General features: G+C 32.5%; 2 protein-coding genes across 3 annotated transcripts in view; one reads left to right on the top strand and one right to left on the bottom strand.

Moving 5' to 3' along the window:
* The window catches only part of LOC145305823 (tryptophan 5-hydroxylase 1-like), a 47,868-nt gene extending 42,792 nt beyond the window's left edge, over positions 1-5,076 (top strand). The window contains exons 14-17 of the mRNA XM_080147646.1: positions 1,798-1,864; positions 3,030-3,132; positions 3,450-3,514; positions 3,935-5,076. Of these exons, the coding sequence (XP_080003772.1) occupies positions 1,798-1,864; positions 3,030-3,132; positions 3,450-3,514; positions 3,935-3,973 (274 nt within the window). The 3' untranslated portion in view covers positions 3,974-5,076. The remainder of the gene's footprint in view (positions 1-1,797; positions 1,865-3,029; positions 3,133-3,449; positions 3,515-3,934) is intronic.
* The window catches only part of LOC145306504 (uncharacterized), a 354,771-nt gene that overhangs the window by 118,695 nt on the left and 215,423 nt on the right, over positions 1-20,653 (bottom strand). The window lies entirely within an intron of this gene.

Here is a 20,653-nt window from a genome sequence, read left to right as displayed (position 1 = left end):
GTATGTATTTTCAGGGATCTTAAGGGATAAGACAATGGATGATAAATTGATATACATCCCCAATTATGATAATAAAGCTACCCCTTTTGTAGATGAAAATTGTTGTTAAAAAGTTTTGATACTACTACAATTCAATAGTGTCTAGCCAATGAATAATATAACGGGGTTATAAAACTTTGGGAACCAGTATAATTTACGATCCAATGTCCCCTCCCTCCCTGAAATATTATGTATATATATCCATTTACAGTTTTTACAAATAAAAATACTTTGATGTACTTGCATGCAGAAAAATGAATGTTAGACAAAGTTTATTCATATTTTAGATAATATTCAGGGAGGGAGAGGACATTGGACTGGTACCCAAAGTTTTATATTCACATTATCTTATTTGTTATCTCAAAATTGTTGGGTACTCTATTGTTGAACATGATTGGTTGGTTCCAAACTAGTAGTGTCCAAACTTTTCAACTAGTATTTTTGATTATTTTGTTTATCGTCATTAGGGTTATAAATCAGTTTATCTTTTAATGTGTTATTTGTTGGCTCACAAAACTTTGGGTACTTTTACCGAATTTGGTCGGTTGGTTCTTATCTAGTTGGGTCCAAACTTTTCAACTAATAACCTTGATTTTTTGTTCATCACTGGGATTTACATTAATTTATCTCTCATTGTCTTTTCCCTTAAGAACCTTTTCTTTTATAGTTTCTACAAATAAAAATACTTACATGCAGAAAAATGAATGTTTATTCATTTTTAGAATAATACTCAAGGAGGTAGAGAACATTGGACAGTAAATTAAATTGGTACCCAAAGTTTTATAAACACATTATCTTATATGTGTTGGCTCGTTGGATACTTAATTGTTGAATTTTGATTGGTTTGTTCAAAACTTTTTAACACAATAAATTTATTATTTTGTTTATAATCATTTGGGTTGTAAATCAATTTATCTTTAATTGTCTTATCCCTTAAGAAACCTGTCTTTTATAGTTTTTTTTACAAATAAAAATACTTATATATTAAGATATATAAGTTTTCCGGAATTTTAAAGTTAGGGGGAGATTTGAAATCTGCATCAAATTTTAAGGATTTTTTTTATAAAATTCGTTTTTTGTATAATTCTTTATCTAAAAGCGAAAATACATTTTAAGTTTATTAATTTTGACATCTGTGATTTGTGGATTGAAAACTATCTGCGGTCTGATTGGAGAAGCTTAAGTGTTGTACATCATTCAACCAATTAGAGCTCAGGTAGTTTCTAATCCACCTATCCTATTGGTCAAAATTAAATAACTTAAAATGTATTTCCGCTTTTAGATAAAGAATTATACAAAAAACGAATTTTATAAAAAAATCCTTAAAATTTAATTCAGATTTCAAATCTCCCCCTAACATTAAAATTCCGGAAAACTTATATATCTTATTATACATATACTTATCTGCAAAAAATGAATATTTGCAAAAATTTATTCATTTTCGGATAATTTGACATTTTTATAACCACATTATCTTAGTCGTTGGCTCATAATGGTTGGAATATTGATTAGTTGGTTCCACATTTTTGCAACCAACAATTCTAATCTACAGTGTTTACTGTTAATTTTGTTTATTATCATTGGGGGTGCATATCAATTTTACTGATTCATTTATATAAATAAATATCTTAATATCCACAGAAAAAATTAGAATTCGATGCTTTACATGATATTTCAATATGGGTGGAACCAGTTCTAATCCAGCGGTTTCGAGGCAATGCTGGAATACGTATTTTAAATTTTATAATTTATTTTCAGGTACAATCCCTACACTCAGACTGTGGATATTCTAAACAGTTCCGATAAAATCATAGATCTAGCAAAGGTTAAAAAGGAATCTTTTTTTTCGCGTATTTTACAAAAGAACGTGTCCTAACTTTTGTGATTTAAAAAAATAGCTAGTCGGTGTTTTTAGTAAGTGTAGATGTAAAATGATCCAAAGAATTGAGATATGCAATCGTTTGTTTTTGTAGACCTCTTATTTAAGTAAGTAATTCAAGTTTTAAAATAATAGTTGGCTTTAAGGTACTAAAACACAACAAAAAAAGAAGAAAATTGCCATTATGAACAAAAATAGTAAGATCTTTAATTTGATACCTTACTTTTTTAATTATGTTGAGTAATTATTGAAAAAATCGATTTTGTTGAAGCCCGGTAAATCAAAACTTTGAACTTTATTTGCTCATCACGAATGGGTTAAAACAAAATCACAAAACTTGACACGTTCTTTATAAATATGAACAATTTGACTTAATGAAGGCATTTGACTGAAAGGTTAAACATAATTTTACGGAAAACACGCGAAAAAAAATGACCCCATTAATCATCCTTTTTTAAATTAATATTTACTGGTGTGTTCATTGTATATATTTTATATGTTTATATCCGTCCTTTTGTCCAGAGAAGGGTAAGAGGAGGATAAATTAAGGGAAGGGGATATGAAAGACAAACAGACAAACCTAAACAATATTGGGTAGCTCTGTTATTTAAAAATGTTAAATTAAATTTTTAATGACATTATCTTTAAAAAGTGTTATTTTTTTTCACCAAATTAAACACATTTTTAAAAGAATATCATGTAAAAAATAACATTTTTGTATAGTATTAAATTTTTATTTTAATTTGTTTATTTTAATTTCTCAGATTACAAAGAACAAAAAAAGAACTAAATTTTTACATAACTGTATATTAAAAAAAAGAAACAATCATTTAGATAATAAAATGCTTCTTTACACTTTTATCTTAAAGTTATAAAAATTAATCCAATTTAAGCTGAAATAATGACAATAAGAAAACAATAGTTAATCTTCTTACTTACAGAGGGCACCACAGCACAAGACCTAGCCCTTATGCAGAAATTTGCATGAATTTTTATACTTTTAATACCAAAACTGTTGGTTTATTATTAAAAAAATGTGAAGCAGCTTTTGAAACACCTTTTACCGCTGAAAAATAGTTCTTGCATAAAAATATTTGATGAAATGTTTCAGGACCTCCGCGGAGATTTGTGCTTAGTTGCTTCTGCCCTGAAGAAGGTGCAAGAAAAAGATACTGAAATAGATACAGAGCTGATAGCTAACTATCTCTCTAGAGGTCAGTTTATAGTACCCCAGGGATACAGGGAAAGGGCAATTTAAGATAGATTAATATTTTTCATATATTTATTCTAAACCGATTAATCCAGTAGATTAGAACCGGTTTCAACCATACAAAATAATTATGTCTAACATTATAGTATATTCAGTTTTCTACGAATATGAAGATGTACAATCACAAGATAAAAATCAGTTTTTTAGCCCATGCCTTTGGCATCTTGGGGCTAAAAATGGTTTTAATCAGATAATTGTACATTTTATATCCGCGGAAAGTTGTTAATAATACGATGCAAGAAATAAGTACTATCTTCTTAGGTTTGGACATTACTCCGTATCAATCCAGACCATCTTCCCCCACCTCTTCGGTCAGCCCTACAAAGGTAAATATTTTAGTAACTAGTGGCTTTGCCTTTAGCCTCTAGTGGATTAAGTGTTAAAACACAAAACTAAATACATAAATGATTTCTGTACCACATAAATGCTCTTCTAATAATAAAATATACATTCTATTGCTGATTAAAATACAATACAAAATTTGCTGAAGGATGAATCACATACAATATGATTTATCTAATTTTACTATGGAGGGAGGGGACATTGAGCTATATATTACACTGGTGCCCAAAGTTTTCTCATTCCTAGTCTAAAAACTTTTATAAAAACTTGTTTGGTTGGTTTTTAACAAGTAGTGTTTAGACTTTCCAACCAATACGAGGAGATTTTTTATCATCATTTGAGTTGTAAATCTATTTATCATCCAGTATCCATATTCCTGGATTAATCTATTTTGTTTATTTTAGTTTGGAGAATCCCTGACTATTCCAACAAAGAAGATGTAATCACTCCATTTATCACTTGTTTTAAGCATGGAAACTCAATAATTATTATTTTTATGGAGCTTAGTCTGCTTAAAGCATAAAAAAATTAGCTGCATCTGCATACCCACCAAAGTTTTAATAATTAGCCAAAATAAGAAAAGTTGCATTAGCTCTAGTCCCAGAGTCCAATGCAACTAAAGAATTAATATTAAATCTATGGTCTCATTTCTATATTCCTGGAATTATACGACTGTCAAATAGACAATATTGGCCAAAATTTGGCATTTAAAACAAATTAATAAAAAATACTTTTGCTATAACAAGAAAAGTACAAAAATAGAACAACAACAAAATAAACAAAATTTATCTTACACTTAAAGCATAGAAAATACTTTTTATGTAATGTATGAAAACGGACGGTTGGACTAACGAACATGCCCTATTTTCAGATCACCCACACTACTAAAAAAGGTTAATATACATTTTGAAGCAGGATTTGATATTAAATATCTTGTTTTGGCAAAATTAAATATTTGAAATTAATATCCAAGATTTAGTATATGACGTAGATAGTCGAGAAATATGAATCTTAAAATAATTTATATAATTTTTGGAATTTTTGGTTGGCTAAATTTAACTCAACTTTTTTGTACAATATACTCAAGAATGCTTATTAGGTAGTGTTACAAATTTTTTAAAAAATTACAAAAATTAACAAAAAAGTATACATTGTAATTGACCAATGGTAAAATTACACTGGCCTCTCATTGGTCATATTATTGTTTGACGAAATTTTTTTGGCGGCACTTTACGCTGTTTTGCTAAATTGCTTGTATGTAAACTTTTTTAAAATTTTAACTAAACATAGATAAAATGTTTTGGACGTATGCTAAAAAAACTGAAATGGGTTTACTTATTCAAGCAAACTTGTGATTAACTAACTTATACCTCTACACCTCTAAGTTGAAAGGGAGGACTTGAATTAGATGAATTTTGTACATCCCAATCATTATAGTAGGGGTTTTTATCATTCTGAATTATTTCATTATAAATTCAAATCAAGCTTCAAATAATTATTAATAGTCTTAGATTAATAATATTATGTTCAAGAATTAATATTATGTTATGTGTTATAAAATATGTCTCTGTTGATTAAAATAAATTATATTTACGTGTTTTAATAAAGATAAATTTAGTTTTAGCAGCGGAACTACTCTTAAATTTACTCTGTCTGAATATAAGTCTGTAACGCTATGGGGGAAATAAGATTAGACCACTCATATTTGTGTAAGGTCCCCTTTTAAAAAGAACATTGATCAACATACCACACAATTAATCTGACGGTTATGCTACAAAAGACATAATTTATACATGTATGTAAAAAGTTTCGTGATTTTCTATTATTCATCATATCATTCTTTATGTATTAAAAAAGTCGAAAATCTAATTGAAACTTGAAAACAAATATAAAGTTTATTTACCAGTAGGTTTATCCAGGGAGGGTGGGGACATTGGACTTTAAATTTTACTTAATAAGCATGTTTTCTCATTTGTTGGCCAAAAACGGAATAATTTATCGTCCATTGTCTTATCCCTTAGGATTTCTAAAGTTTATATCAGTTTATAAATTTCTTATTCTCTGCAAATTTGGTTAATACATTTTTAATTAACTTTTACAATTTTCCAAACTCTTGGACATGGACAAATTATCCATGTATGTAAAAGTAACACGATGTTTGTCTGTCTTTTAAAATCTCTAACCGATAAACTACAATGTCGTTCTTTATAGTGAAGCTTCTTATAGTTCCAGGGAAGGTTTATAACTATTTTGGGGGAGTGTACTACCACCCTCCTAAGATAAATCACCTCAGGAAAAATACCCCTCCTCATTTTTTCTTCCCTAAAGTGCCACTAGAGGCCTCTATAGGGGGGGGGGGAGTAGTTGCTAGTACAAAGAAGAAATATATTTTTTATTCATAATAATTATTCCTCCCCGATCTTGACAAACTTTTATAGCAAATAAAATGTTAATATCCTTACCAAACTTAACTTAATAATTGCAGGAAGGAACGGGACATTGGACTGTAATTTAAATTGGTACCCAAAGTTTTGTTAACTTATTCATTGGCTCTGCAACTTTGGGTACTTTATTACAGTTTGATTAGTTGGTTCAAATAATTTTGTTTATCATAATTGGGATGTACACAAATATATCGTCTACTGTCTTATCCCTTTAATTCTCTAAATGATTGTAAGTTTGGAGAAAGATTTTTTAAATCTCTCAAATGATTGGCAACTCAATAAAAAACAAAACAATTAAGACATGTTTTTTTTTTTTTTTTTTTTTTTTTACAGCGATATAAATATAATATAATTTGCTTATCTTTGATTTTAAATAATGACTCCTTTTAAGATTTGGTACTATGTACTAACAAAGCTTCTCTAAATTAGGTCTTCAAGAGTATGTCTCTATTTTTGCAACCCCAAAACAACTGTTGGCAGCACCCACTTGGAGATGGGGGGCGTTTTATTCCTCTATGGACACTGTGTAAAAAAAGAACAACGGACAACAACATTAATAAAAACATAAAGATATTAATTCCTATGCATATTATATAGTGCCTTATCATTCTTGGAATCCCCCTGTATGTTTAGGATAATTTATAATGGGAATTTAATATCAAGAAGTAGGTTTTAATATTTCAATTACAGATAATTTTGTTTTGCAAAACAGAATTTCAATATATCATATCATATTGTTTTGTTACAAGAATCGTTATACAAGGATTTAATTCAATAGACCTATTTTAACATACGCTACAGACGGTAAAACCCTAAATGTATCCAAACTTTGCTTGAAATAAAATGACCAATAAAAATGTAACATTAACCCTTTGGGATTTAGTTTACATACATTTACAAACATTTCATTCAATATGTCTGTACTAAAGGGTAAGAAAATATTTTTTTTTGTGATTGGTACCCAAAGTTTTATAGCTCAAAACAATGGTTACTTTCATTAAATTTTGAATGGCAGTGTACAAACCTTTTAACTAACAATTTTAATCTACAGAAGGGGAGATTTTGTTTATTTATATTTGGAATGTACATTAATTTTTCGTTCATTCCTCAAGATCCATTCTTAACTATTCATTTTCTTCTCTTTCAAAAAAGGTTTATAAACATTTTAGAAGTGCAAAATTTTCTTTAACTAGGGTCGGTCTTTCCGTTCTTCAATCTGACAAAGATTATGTTTTCTCAGGTGCTATTAAGAATTTAGGTCTGATTTTTATAGTGTAGATTCTCCTAACTATAGGACATGTTTAACCATTTAAAATTATTGGCAGACAGACCCTTTTTTGTCGCTTTTTATTTTTTTCTACCTTAGAGTTTATTATCCTTAACTAAATACGGAAATTAAATTCACGGCTTACTATATATTGCTGAATTTAGTAAAAATTAGGGATCATAAGGGATAAGACAATGGTAAAAAAAATCATCCCCAATGATAAGGCAACAGTTTACAACTAATTTGGAACCAACTAATCAAAATTAAATAAAAGTATCAAAAGTTTTTAAGCCTACGTATAAAATAAAATGGTTATAAAACTTTGGGTACCTACATAATTCACATTCCAATGTCCTCTCCCTCCCTCATAAGACTTTAAATAAAACAGACTAAAACAGAGATGGGTTTTTGATAGATGAATGTCGCGTTTTTTTAATTAGCGAAATTTAAACAGAGTATACAACTATTCATTTAATTATTTCGCTTTTGTTGGAACGGCCTTCATAGAAGAAAAACAAATTATCTTCAATCAATTTTTGCTGCATATTAATTAATGCATCTTTTTAGAGCTGTATTAGACATTATACAAATGGCTAAAATAATAATTTTAAAATTTTGAATTCTTAAGTTGTATACTCTGTATTGAAATCCTATCGTCTTCGTTCAATCAATCAATGTCGAAAAAATGTCGAAAAACGCGGCATACATCTTTCAAAAACCCATCTCTGGCTCTATAAAGTCAGGGAAGAAGGGGAAATTATACTAGCAACCAAAGTTTATTAGTTTGTTTTTCTTTCGTTCCAAAATTTTTGGGACGTTGAATTAATCTTGATTGGTTGGTTCAAACTAACTTTTAATTCAATATTTTCAAGCTACTACAGGGGTAATTTTGCTTATAATTATATGGATTGTACATACATTTATTGTCCATTGTCTTATCCCTTAAGATCCCTAATGTATAGAAGACTTTCTACTTGTTGTATTGTTCTCTCATAGTTCACATTCTTTTTACAACTTTTATACTTTATATCAGGTCAGCTAAATTCTAGTTTCCGATTGTGTACATAGCACACTCATACTATCTCAATATTTACTATTAGCTTAAAAAGCTTCAAACTTCAAAAAAAATTGAAAAATTTAAATTTGTTATGTAAAATGTATAAATCGTTTATACCTTATATCGCTTTTTCCTTTGACCGGAGTAGCTGAAAATGACTTTTGCAATAGTGAGGTTATCTGTTGTACAACTTCGGAAATTAGGGAAGAAATGGGCAATCAATTTTCAGTTGATCTTATGATCAAACCATAACATATTAGACTAAAGAGTTTTTTTTTTACATTTATTGATTTTTGATCTTGCATGATGATTCCCACAATGATAAGATATAACCAAAAATAGATAATCATTATCAGAAGGCTAGTGCAATTTTTGTAATGTTGCTTATTAAATTCAAACATGCTTAAATTTTCCTAACTTCTGATCCTAGAGCTTTGCTTTTATGGATGTTATCATACTTGTTTTTAACAGAAATAGAAGCATACTCTAAATATAGTATATCCTGTTTCAATATGCATCATATATACATATATGTATATATTCAGATACTTTTATTATTGTCTGTTTTAGAATAAGTATTTTTATTATCAAATCTACTCTACAATTCACTTTCTGTCCGTCAATCCGTCTGTCAAGAGAAATATGGGGTTTATTAAGTTGAGTGTTCAAACGTTTCAACCACTATTTTTTTTGAAATACAAAAGGGGTAATTTTGTGTATTAACATTGAGAATGTACATAAATTTATCGGCCATTGTCTTATTCTTCTCGATTCCAGCACTTTTTTCATTTGTCACTAAATGAATTATTTGTTCTTCGCTACTTTTGGCTGGTTTCATCCTTGTTTTACTAAAAATTGTTTGTGTTATTTACTGAATTCTGTTTTGTTGTTTTAAAACTTTTTAACAATAAATTATAATATTCAGACGGGGTAATTTTGTTTATAAACATTGAAGATTTTTAATTTATCGTCCATTATCTTATCCCTTAAATTTACTGCTAATATATGAAATAAAAAAAAACAAGAATGACAAGTAGCGAAGCTCAAAAATTCTGGATGGACATCTGGAAATATTAAACTAAAATAAATTACGAAACCTTTTGAAGTTTATATTGTGAAAATCAAGGAATAGATCTAGCACCACAACCAATAAGCAAATCTTAATGAAACTTAGTGGGGATATGTAAAATATAAAAATTTCAGCTGTCTATCTTTAAATAGTAGTTGAGAAAATCATAATTAAAAATCTAGGAATCGAACTCGCATCCCAACCAATAAGCATATCTATCGATTTAGCACCTCAATTATTTGACGAATCGTAAAGAAACTTGGTGAAAATATGAAGAATATAATATAATTTCTCGTATTCATTCGAATCCGGTGGATAGAAACCGGTTTGGCATCTCGGGGCTAAAAAAACTGGTTTTACTCTTATAATTGTACATTCTATATCCGCGAAAAGCTGTTTATAATACGATGCGAGAAATAACTATTAATCCCTAAATTTCAGGCGTCTATCTTGAACAGGAGCCGAGAAAATCACATTTCCCCCAAAACGTTTCACACGGACAGAAGGACGGACCGACGGATGGACGGACATTTTAAATTATAGAGTAGCTTCGCTACAAAAAAATAAGGAAAAATATATAAAGATAAAGAAAGAAAACTCCCAAGGGAATAAACGTATATAGGCAGCTATGTAAGTTTTTATCCATATTGTTAATATTCTAAATCTATCCTCTATTCATACATTTACTTCATTCATTCATCTATCCAACTAACTCAATTGTTCTATGCATCCATCTTTCTATCCATCCATTCATCTATTCATATTTATTTTTTTCATTAATCTATTCCTATATTCATATATCTATCGATTCATCTTTCCATAAATTTGTTCATCTATTTAGCCATTCGTTTATCCATTCATTTATTCATCTATCTATCAATCCAAGTATCCATTTATCTTCCTGTTAATCTATCCATCTTTCTGTCTGTTTATCCATCTATCGGTGTAACTATCTATCTTTCTATCTACATATCTATAAATATTCCCATCTATCCAGATGTTCCTCTATCTATCTATCCATCTATCTATCTATCCATTTAACTATCCAGCTATCTGTCCATCTATCTATCCATCTATCTATCAATCAATCTATCCATTTATCTATCTATCCGTCTATCTATCCATCTTTCTATCCATCTATCTTTCCATCTATGTATAAACCCATCTCTATATCCATCCATTTTTTTATCCATCTATCCATCCGTCTACTAATTTTTGTTATCCATCCATCTATTTATCACTTAATTTATTTTTCCGTCCATCTATCATTTAATCTATTAATCCAGATGTTCATCTATCCATCTATCAATGAATCTACTATTGGTGCTACTTGTCAAAGATGATATTGAGATTGCGTAAGAAGGGAATACTTTTACTTTTACTCAGGGAGGGACGGGACATTGCATTGGAAAATACACTGGTACCCAAAGTTTTATATCTTACTCACAGGCTAAAATTCTTGAGATTCGTCAGTTGACTTGTGATTGATTGGTTCTTAACTAGAAGTGTCCAAACTTTTCCACCAATAATTTAATCTAAAGAAAATTTTTATTTGCATTTTTGGGGATGTACATCAATTTATCATCCATTGTCTTATCCCTTAAGATTCCTGCATTTACTAGAAATCCAAGCATCTTACTGGCTTACAACCACGAACAACCCACTTCCACTTTTTATTCTTCAACAGTTTTTCTTTGGTCAACAAAATTGGGGGGGGGGGGGAGTTATTTTTTTGGGGATAGGGAAGTATTGGTGATCTAGGTGTATGTATATATGCATAGGAGTAACAGAATGGGTGTGGGTGTGACTGCTAGGAAGGTGTATGTGTGTGTGTGTGTATGTGTGTGTGGGTGTATGTATGTGTGTGTGTGTTGTATACATTTACATACATCACAATATATTCTTTTTTTTCAACATTTATGGAAAGTACCTATCATGAATTAGAAATGTTTAAGCCGCTCTATCTCTAAGTTGAAGTAAAAGAATCCCCCCTCCCCCTTAACATTTAATAATTTGCATGACTTTGAAGCACTTACAATTACCCTTACCTAACTCTCTCTCTCTCTCTCTCTCTCTCTCTCTCTCTCTCTCTCTTCCTCTCTCTTCCTCTCTCTTTCTCTCTCTCGCTCTCTCTCCCTCTCGCTGCAAAAGGGTTGGTTGACTGTTTTCAAAAATTCTTTTATATTTTTTTGTAGCATAGCTGCTCTAAGTTAGGGCTAGTAAGTCCGTGCGTCTGCCCGTCATTATGGGGAAATATGAAAACCACTTTACCCCCTTTTTTTCTCTCACACCAAGGACGCGCTTTTTTGTTAGAAGCTAAGGTCGCACACTGTCTAAGTACTATCCCATGATAGACTTGAATCTCTAAATCTAATAGCCTATCCTAGGACCTCTATGAAACTTCCCTAAAATTAACAACTCAACTGGTTCAGTAGTTATTAAAATCTTATCTATAATACAAAGTAGAACGATGTCTGTCCGTCTGTCCGTCTGAAGCTTAAGGTCTCAGTAACCGCTAAACCGATTGGGCTCTACTTTTCAGGGATTATACCTACTGGTCCTGTGATGGTTTTAAGCTATTTTCTTGGGGGATGGGACACCCCCAAACCCCCCCCCAAAAAAAAACAAAAAAATTCCCCCCCATTTTTTTTTATTATTGCAGAAGATTTCCTTGGTCCTTTTTTTGCAGGAGATTTCTTTGGTCCTTTTACGAATTTCATTTTAATTTTTTTTGATCACCTTTTGGGGCAAAGCCTCTAGAGGCTAGGGGCGAAGCCGCTAGTTATTTTATATAATAGGATTAAACTCTATTTTTCTCTCTGTATTATTCTGTGTATTGTTCTATTGTTCTAAAATACATGATGTTCATGCTTCGCTACATATGGATGTTGTGATCCTTGTATTTGTGTAATTGTACAGAGAGGGTACGACTACACACTAACATGATCCTTGTATTTGTGTAATTATACAGAGAGGGTACGACTACACACTAATATGATCCTTGTATTTGTGTAATTATACAGAGAGGGTACGACTACACACTAACATGATCCTTGTATTTGTGTAATTATACAGAGAGGGTACGACTACACACTAACATGATCCTTGTATTTGTGTAATTATACAGAGAGGGTACGACTACACACTAACATGATCCTTGTATTTGTGTAATTATACAGAGAGGGTACGACTACACACTAACATGATCCTTGTATTTGTGTAATTATACAGAGAGGGTACGACTACACACTAACATGATCCTTGTATTTGTGTAATTATACAGAGAGGGTACAACTACACACTAGATCCTTGTATTTGTGTAATTATACAGAGAGGGTACAACTACACACTAACATGATCCTTGTATTTGTGTAATTATACAGAGAGGGTACAACTACACACTAGATCCTTGTATTTGTGTAATTATACAGAGAGGGTACAACTACACACTAACATGATCCTTGTATTTGTGTAATTATACAGAGAGGGTACGACTACACACTAACATGATCCTTGTATTTGTTTTGTGTAATTATACAGAGAGGGTACAGCTACACACTAACATGATCCTTGTATTTGTGTAATTATACAGAGAGGGTACAACTACACACTAACACCCTTGCCATTTCCCTTCAGCTACACTTTAGCTGTTCCGCTTCTAGTCAGAGAGAGAGAGAGAGAGAGAGAGAGATAGAGAGAGAGAGAGAGAGAGATAGATAGAGAGAGAGAGAGAGAGAGAGAGAGAGAGAGAGAGAGAGAGAGAGATAGAGAGAGAGAGAGAGAGAGAGAGAGAGAGAGATAGAGAGAGAGAGAGAGAGAGAGAGAGAGAGAGAGAGAGAGAGAGAGAGAAAGAGAGAAAGAGAGAGAGAGAAAGAGAAAGAAAGGAATATAGAGTAGAATAGCTTATGCCTGGTTTGCACATTATTCTTTTATAGAAAAAGAGAGAGAGTCGAGTTAAAGATAGAGAGAGAGAAAGAAGGAGAGAGAAAGAGGAAGAGAGCAGAAAATGCATGGTAAGAGCAAAGTTATTCTCAAACTTAAATCAGATGGAGAATGGTGGGGGGGGGGGGGATATATATCTACAGAAAGAGGAAATCAAAGGCTCTTGGGAGTGCACCTAGAAGGAGGGGGGGGGGGGGGTTATTTAGGAAAAGGAAGAGAGGTTGCCCTTTACCAACCTAAAATAGTTAATGTCAATTTTTTTTGTAAAAAAATTTATTTTCAAACAAAAACTCTGAAATTTAATTCCAATTTAATGGAACTTTACTCTAAAAAAATGTTATGTGAAACATGGTACCAAATGGTATTGTGAGTTGGTAGATCTGTCAGGAGGTTGGCGAGTTCCAGAGGCTGCTGTGTGTGTGTGCGTGTCACAGTGTGTGCACGACCAATCATGGCTGACTGAAGACATGCATAGACTTCTTATACGAATAAATATGTTTTTTTTTACAAAAAAAACTACGCTATTTAAAAATTTTATTATTACAAAATGTTAATTTAGAAATTTTCTTCTTGTTCAAATCCTATATATTTTTTAAAAATTCAGATTTATGTTAAAACTATTTTTTAACAAATGTTTTATTATAGAACATAAGATTTTTTATATGAAAATGTTTTTTTTACGTTGATAATGAATAAATATTCAAATTTGATTAATCAATGTATATTTTTTATTCAAATATTATGATAGTTTTTTCAAAAAATTGTATACTTATATATTTTACAAGAAAAAAAATGTATCAGCTGATTATTTTGTAGTTGTCATCCCCGTGTGTGTTCTAACCATGATTCAGTAGGCCCTTGGTGTACACCAGACTAAGAGCACGAGACTCGAACACTAGTACACAGTAGTTATACTTTCGGTTTTCTGCCAATCATAACTGATAAGGTTATATAGTAAAATCAAGTGACATTGAAAAAATGTATAAGTTATAATAATTTTAATAAACTGTTTACATCAAGTTATATAATGTAATTGATTGCTAAAAATGATTTTGTTATTAATTTAAAACGTGATTTAACTCTCTCTCTTTATATATTTCTCTTTTCTTACCTACATTCTCCTTTAGAAATAATAACCCACACCCAAAAGCTCACCTCCACTCCACCCCTCTTTTTATACTCCCCTCCCCATATCCCCCCCCCCCAAGTCTCCACCTCTTTTCCAGGTTTGTAACCAGGTAGAGGTCCCATTATTGAGTGATTCTGGTTCCCTCCTCCCCACCCCACCCCCCACACTCAAAACAATCAAACCCCCCTCCCACCTTCAATAACATCCATCTCAACCCCCCCCCCCCTCCATAAAATGTCCCCTGAGCTGTGAAGAACATCTATCTTAATATTTCTACCTGTCTTTGTAACCCATCATTTCTAAACATTGGACAGACGTTCAAGTTCAAAATTTTATGACAATTACAGCCTCTTAATAACAATCCTGAAATATGAATACTGTAATCAATGGATGTAAAATAATGTGTGTCTGTGTTGTATGCATAAATATTATTCCTGTGACCTTGGTAGGGAGCATCATGTATATAGTGTTCTCAAACAGCTAAGCTAACTCTCACATCTAAAGGCCTTTAATTGCTTCTAAACATTGGTTGATGTATTGCTTCCCCCAGGGAGGGAGAGTACAATGGCAATTAGGCTTCTTTCCTACCATTACAAAATAATTGCTCTAAAATTATGTTTCTTTTTTAGATTATATTGGGATTTGATTAAATTATAGTTCATTGTTTTATCCCTGCTTCCCTGTCCGCAGGGGTGTAGTAACAAGGGGTGGTGGAAATGTTAAGGGCTTGAAAATGCATATTTTGAAGACGCCATGCACAATTGGATAGGGGAGGGAGGGGGACACTCACCCCTCAGTGAGAGGGTGCATGCCAAGTTTATGGTCAGCTGATGATAATTTTGGTTTCAACTTACAACTAAATTATATTCTTTAATACAAATGCTTTTATACAATTTTTAACAATTTTATGCAAGCACAAATCTTTTAGTTTGTCCATTAAGATCTCGCAAACCACTAAAGCGATTGAATTCTCCATTTAAAAAAAGCATTACTTAGATCAAAGAATGGTTTTAGGCTATCTTATGTATTTTAAAATTGATTATTAATAGGATTGTTTTAGTCTATTTTTCTGACCCCACCCTGACCTTTCAAATTAGAAGCCCCTAGATGCTAAAACAAAAATAAGTGAAAAATTAAATCTCAAAATGTAAAGTGAAAACAACTTTTAGAAATTAGTTAGTAATTTCAGGCTACTCTAGTAAAGGTAAAATAACATAAATTAAAAAATATATCCTTTTATATTTTAATAGCATTAAAAAAAATTTAAAAGTTTTATCAATATTTGTAGGTAATATATTTTGTTATAAAAAAGGAAAAATTCATCAAATATTTTAAATTTCATATTTGCAAAGCTTACCTATTTTAATGACGGTTCCAGGACAAGCGCAGGAGTCCCAAACGTCGGAGTGGACAAACGCAGGAGTGTTAAAATATTGATTTAATTAGGTATTTCTATAGAGGTTAGGTTAGGTTAAGATATGAATATACACATAAGCCCCCCGCAGGGGTTAGGCATTTAAAAAGCCTAAAAAATAGTTTAAATTATGTTAGGTTAGGTTAAGTATTCACTCCTGCGTTTGTCCACTCCGACGTTTGGGACTCCTGCGTTTGTCGTAGGACCATAATAATATATAACATTACTAATTAGTAATTACCATATGAAAATAATACCAATACACAATCAAAACAAAATTTAAATTGATTGAAATCGCTGTAGATCCATTCCTCGAACAATGTTAAAGAATTTCTTCACCACCCTTTTCTTATAAAATATTCTCACATTAATCAATGATGAAGGAAGATCTCGATCATAACTATTTTCGGATAGATTCACCCCCTCTCTTTCTCCATTCCCTTTGAACTGGATGGTTCTGGATTATCTATACCAAAACTTGTGAGCGATAAGGTGTTTATACAAGTGCGCCAAAGTTTTTTTTTATAAAATTTTTTTTCTGAATATTTTTTATTAAAACTCAAATTAAAAAGTAGAAGGGTGGTTGACTTATCCCCCTCCCACCTTAAGAACACCTAGAGGCTTCTTGGGGGCGTCCGTTGCCCCTAGTCTTTCTTAAAATAAAAGCTATGTCTTGCATTTTTTTTCAATTAGGTGTTTGATCACGAATTTCATATGGTAAAAATAATTTTCTTATTTAATTGTTATCCTAATAAGATAAAAGTTATGCTTGAAAATTGTTTTAATAGCTATTATTATATGTTGCATTTTTAGATAAACGTCAGAATTTGCGTCAGAATTTGCGTCAGAATTTGCGTCATTTGCGTCATTTCTATTTCAGATTTTTATTACCCGTCATCTAATCAATAATAATAGCTCATTACTTATTCCATTATATAAAACAGTGGGAAGGATATTGCACCTATAGATAAATCATTTTCCTCTTTACTTCTGAAATAGCCATGAACAATCATTGTTCAAACAAAATGTATTAGGGTTTCTATGCATCTTTTATACTTAATTTTTTTATTCAAAATAGGTAGATGTTGTTTTTAACTCAAACATTTATCTTGACTTCCGAAACAATAGGTACTTCCTTTTTTTATTAAAAAAATATTTGAAGCCCCTGTGTGGATTTTCCAACCTAAGTTAAAATAAGCATCAAAATTATGCTTTGTCTTTCAAAATGAGAAGCTCCTACATATAGTTTTTGTTTGTTTCGTTATACGTCTGTTTCCAGTATGGCTTCAAAACCGATTAATATCCGCTGGATTAGAACCGGTTCTCAGCCTTACTGAATAATCATGTATAACATCGGATTAATACATTTTTTCACAAATACTAAAGGGAATATCATAAAATTAATACCAGTTTTGTGCGCCCTGACCTTCGGCCCCTTGGGGTATACAGAACTGGTTTTAATCCTATATTTTTTTAGTTTTATATTCGCGTCAAAATGTCTATAATACGAGGCGATTAATAACTATTTTTATTATTTGTTTTGTTATAATCAATATTTCCTAACGCCCAATTATTTAACTACTATAAGTTGTTAAGACAAAAATGATAATATTAATAAATAGCAAAGGAGTATTTTTGATGAAAAATTTAATTTTGTTAAGTTTAATATTTACTGAAAAATACTAGGAATCAAATAACACGCACACCCCTCCTCAAACGAACTTTATATTAAAAAAATGTCCCAAACATTCGGACAATTGAGCATTCAAATAGGACCTAGTGGTAGTTAGAATCAGTTGAGAACCAAATCCTAGCCGTTCCTTCTTGCCAGATATTGCCACTTTAAGATTTTAGTCAAATTACACTAAATAACCTGATACAGACTTCACTCTTCTGTGAATATTTTAGTGTAATTGTAATGAAAAGCCCCAAAATAGAGTAGCTTTGCTCCTTTGACCAAACTGACTGCCTGGAGTTCTTAGCAGGAAGTGCTTTAATGTGTTAACACAAGTAGGGATTCGAACCCATTCCCAAAACTATCCAACATGGAATAGCTGTATATTACAGCAAGACGACAGTAATTTGTATACAAGGCTTGGGCAATGAATCTCTGTCCTGGGTGGCAGTTTGATTTGTAAACCCAACCCTATCCAATTCGCGCCTCCTTGAGGCACATTGAACACCATAACGGTGTACAACTTAGAATAGTCCCTGTCCAATTTTCTAGTTTCACCTTATTAGGGCCCCTATCTTGATGGGAATGGCCAGCAACTCCATGCTACCCATATCCTGGTCATCGGTCAGCTCTGAACAAATTGGGACAATGGCTGTGGCTGACAGTGGCCTCATGAGAGCTGCCTTGGCCAGACAGTTATCTTGTCTTTAGTCGCTGGTGGTGGGAGGGGCTCTGGGCCTTCCCCAGGCTTGGCAGGGCTGGGGCCACTGGCTTAATGGGAGTGGGGGCAACCTTGGCTACTCTCCCAACTGATCCATACCATCATCTCCATCAAACAGTAACTGTGTCCCCCAACTCCCTCAGAAAGAAACCTTCCAGGTTTAGGGCATAGTTCAAGAAGCACACCACTATGATCTCCTGGAGGATTAAGATCAGGGTAGAGCTAAGATGAGATGCTCCCCTGCCAATCCCAGATCAGCACACCTGCCATGGAAGGATAGCTGCAGGTGGTGGGCCGCATACTCTGAGCCTGGGAGGGTTCTTTCTGATGGAGTTGGGGGACACAGTTACTGTTTGATGAACCCAAGCTGATGGTATAGATCAGTTGGGAGAGAAGCCACGTACCACCACTCCTATTAAGCCAGTGGCCCCAGCCCTGCCAAGCCTGGGGAAGGCCCAGAAAAATCAAACTAACGCCCAAGACAGAGATGGTGGTCAAGACCAGGCCAAACTTTCAGCGCAGAGGCCTGGCTGTGGGGAACACCAGGTACAAGTCCAACAAGGAGCTAATCACCAATTACTGCCAGGATTAGCAGAGGATATCCAGAAGGGCATCCATTGCCTAAGCCTTATAGACAAATTACTGTCGTCATGCTGTAATATACAGCTATTCCACATTGGATAGTTTTGGGAATGGGTTCGAATCCCAAATTGTGTTAACACAATAAGACACTTCCTGTTAGGAACTCTAGGCAGTCAGTTTGGTCAAAGGAGCAAAGCTTCTCTATTTTAGGGCTGTCCCACTACAATTACACTAAAATATTCACAGAAGAGTGAAGTCTGTATCAGGTTTTTTAGTGTAATTTGACTAAAATCTTAAAATGGCAATATCTGGCAAGAAGGAACGGCTAGGATTTAGTTCTCAACTGATTCTAACTACCACTAGGTCCTATTTGAACCCCCAATTGTCCGAATGTTTGGGACATTTTTTTAATATAAAGTTCGGTTGAGGAGTGGTGTGACACACGAGAAAAAGTTTCATTTTATATAAAAAAAAGCCATTTCATTTTCAAATTTGAGGTTTGGGATTGCTTTGGGCTCTTTTTCCCCCCTTCGAATACAGTAATAGCAGCTGAGAAAATCTCGTTCTATTCCCAAAACAGCCAAATGGACTGGCAAACATACACTTAAAGTTTTTCTTAATAAATTCTGACATTTTATATGTAAACTAGCGGCTTCGCCCCTAGCCTCTAGGGGCTTTGCCCAAGAGGTGATAAAAAAAAATTATTGCGAGAGACCATAAAGGACCATGGAAACTCCTTCAAAAAAAAAAAAAAAAAAAAAAAAAATGGGGGGGGATTTTTTGGTTTTTGGGGGGGTTGGGGGTGTCCCACCCCCCGAGAAAATAGCTTAAAACCACCACAGGACCAATAGGTAGATACCCTGAAGAGTAGAATCCGATCGGTTCAGTGGTTACCGAGATCTTAAGGGACAGACAGACAGACGGACGGACAGACGGTCAGACGGACAGACGGACAGACAGACATCGTTCTACTTTGTATTATAGATATCAGTAGAACAACAACTCTAACATTTGTTATATTGTTTTTATATATATGAAAGGAATTTTAGATTTGTAAAGAACTTTTAAACTTCATTTATTATTTAAAATGTTAAAAGTATGGGGGTTGTTTTAAAGTGCTGTTTCAAAATAAAATCATACACATATCCTTATAAAAAAAATTAACATGATGTCTGTCTGTCTGTGTGTACTAATGGATCTCGCTAACCGCGGAACATATATGGTACTCATTTTCAATGAAGCTCCTCCTAGGTCTAGGGAAGGTTTATCATTATTTTATGGGAGGATATCATCATCCTCCCAAAAGAAATCGTCCTCTCTCCCCATTGCAATCAAGTGCCCCCAGAGGCTTCTAGGGGCATAGGTGCTAGTAGATTATAAATTATCATAACACGGGCAAGGCATTGAATTTGTCTGAAAGTCCTGTGTACTGTAATCTAATTAGCCCCTTTTTATTGGCTAAACCATTCCCATTTCTCTGACTAATAATATTCGAGTGTTTGAAATAGAATTATACTAGGTGCCCTTTTGCATATCTCTAGTATTACACAAATAAGTTAAAAAGAAATCTGTAGATTTGAAGGCTATCTTTCAAATTAAATGTACTTTGGGAAAAACAGAAATATTACATCATTTAAACTGTTTAAAACGTACTTCTGGACATTTATCTTTACTCTTGGTTCAGAGGTCAAAAAGAACCCGAGGGATCGAAGGTACATTGGACTATAAAAATAAGTTTATAACCACGTTATCTTATTCGTTTGATAAAACTTTTATTTGGATTGGTTGTTTCCAACTAACAATTAGTATTCAAACTTTTCAAT

Source organism: Acartia tonsa, chromosome 14 (assembly GCF_053477335.1).
Source record: "Acartia tonsa isolate MP-2025a chromosome 14, ASM5347733v1, whole genome shotgun sequence".
Lineage (NCBI taxonomy): Eukaryota > Metazoa > Arthropoda > Copepoda > Calanoida > Acartiidae > Acartia > Acartia tonsa.
This window is presented reverse-complemented; position numbering and strand designations above follow the sequence as displayed.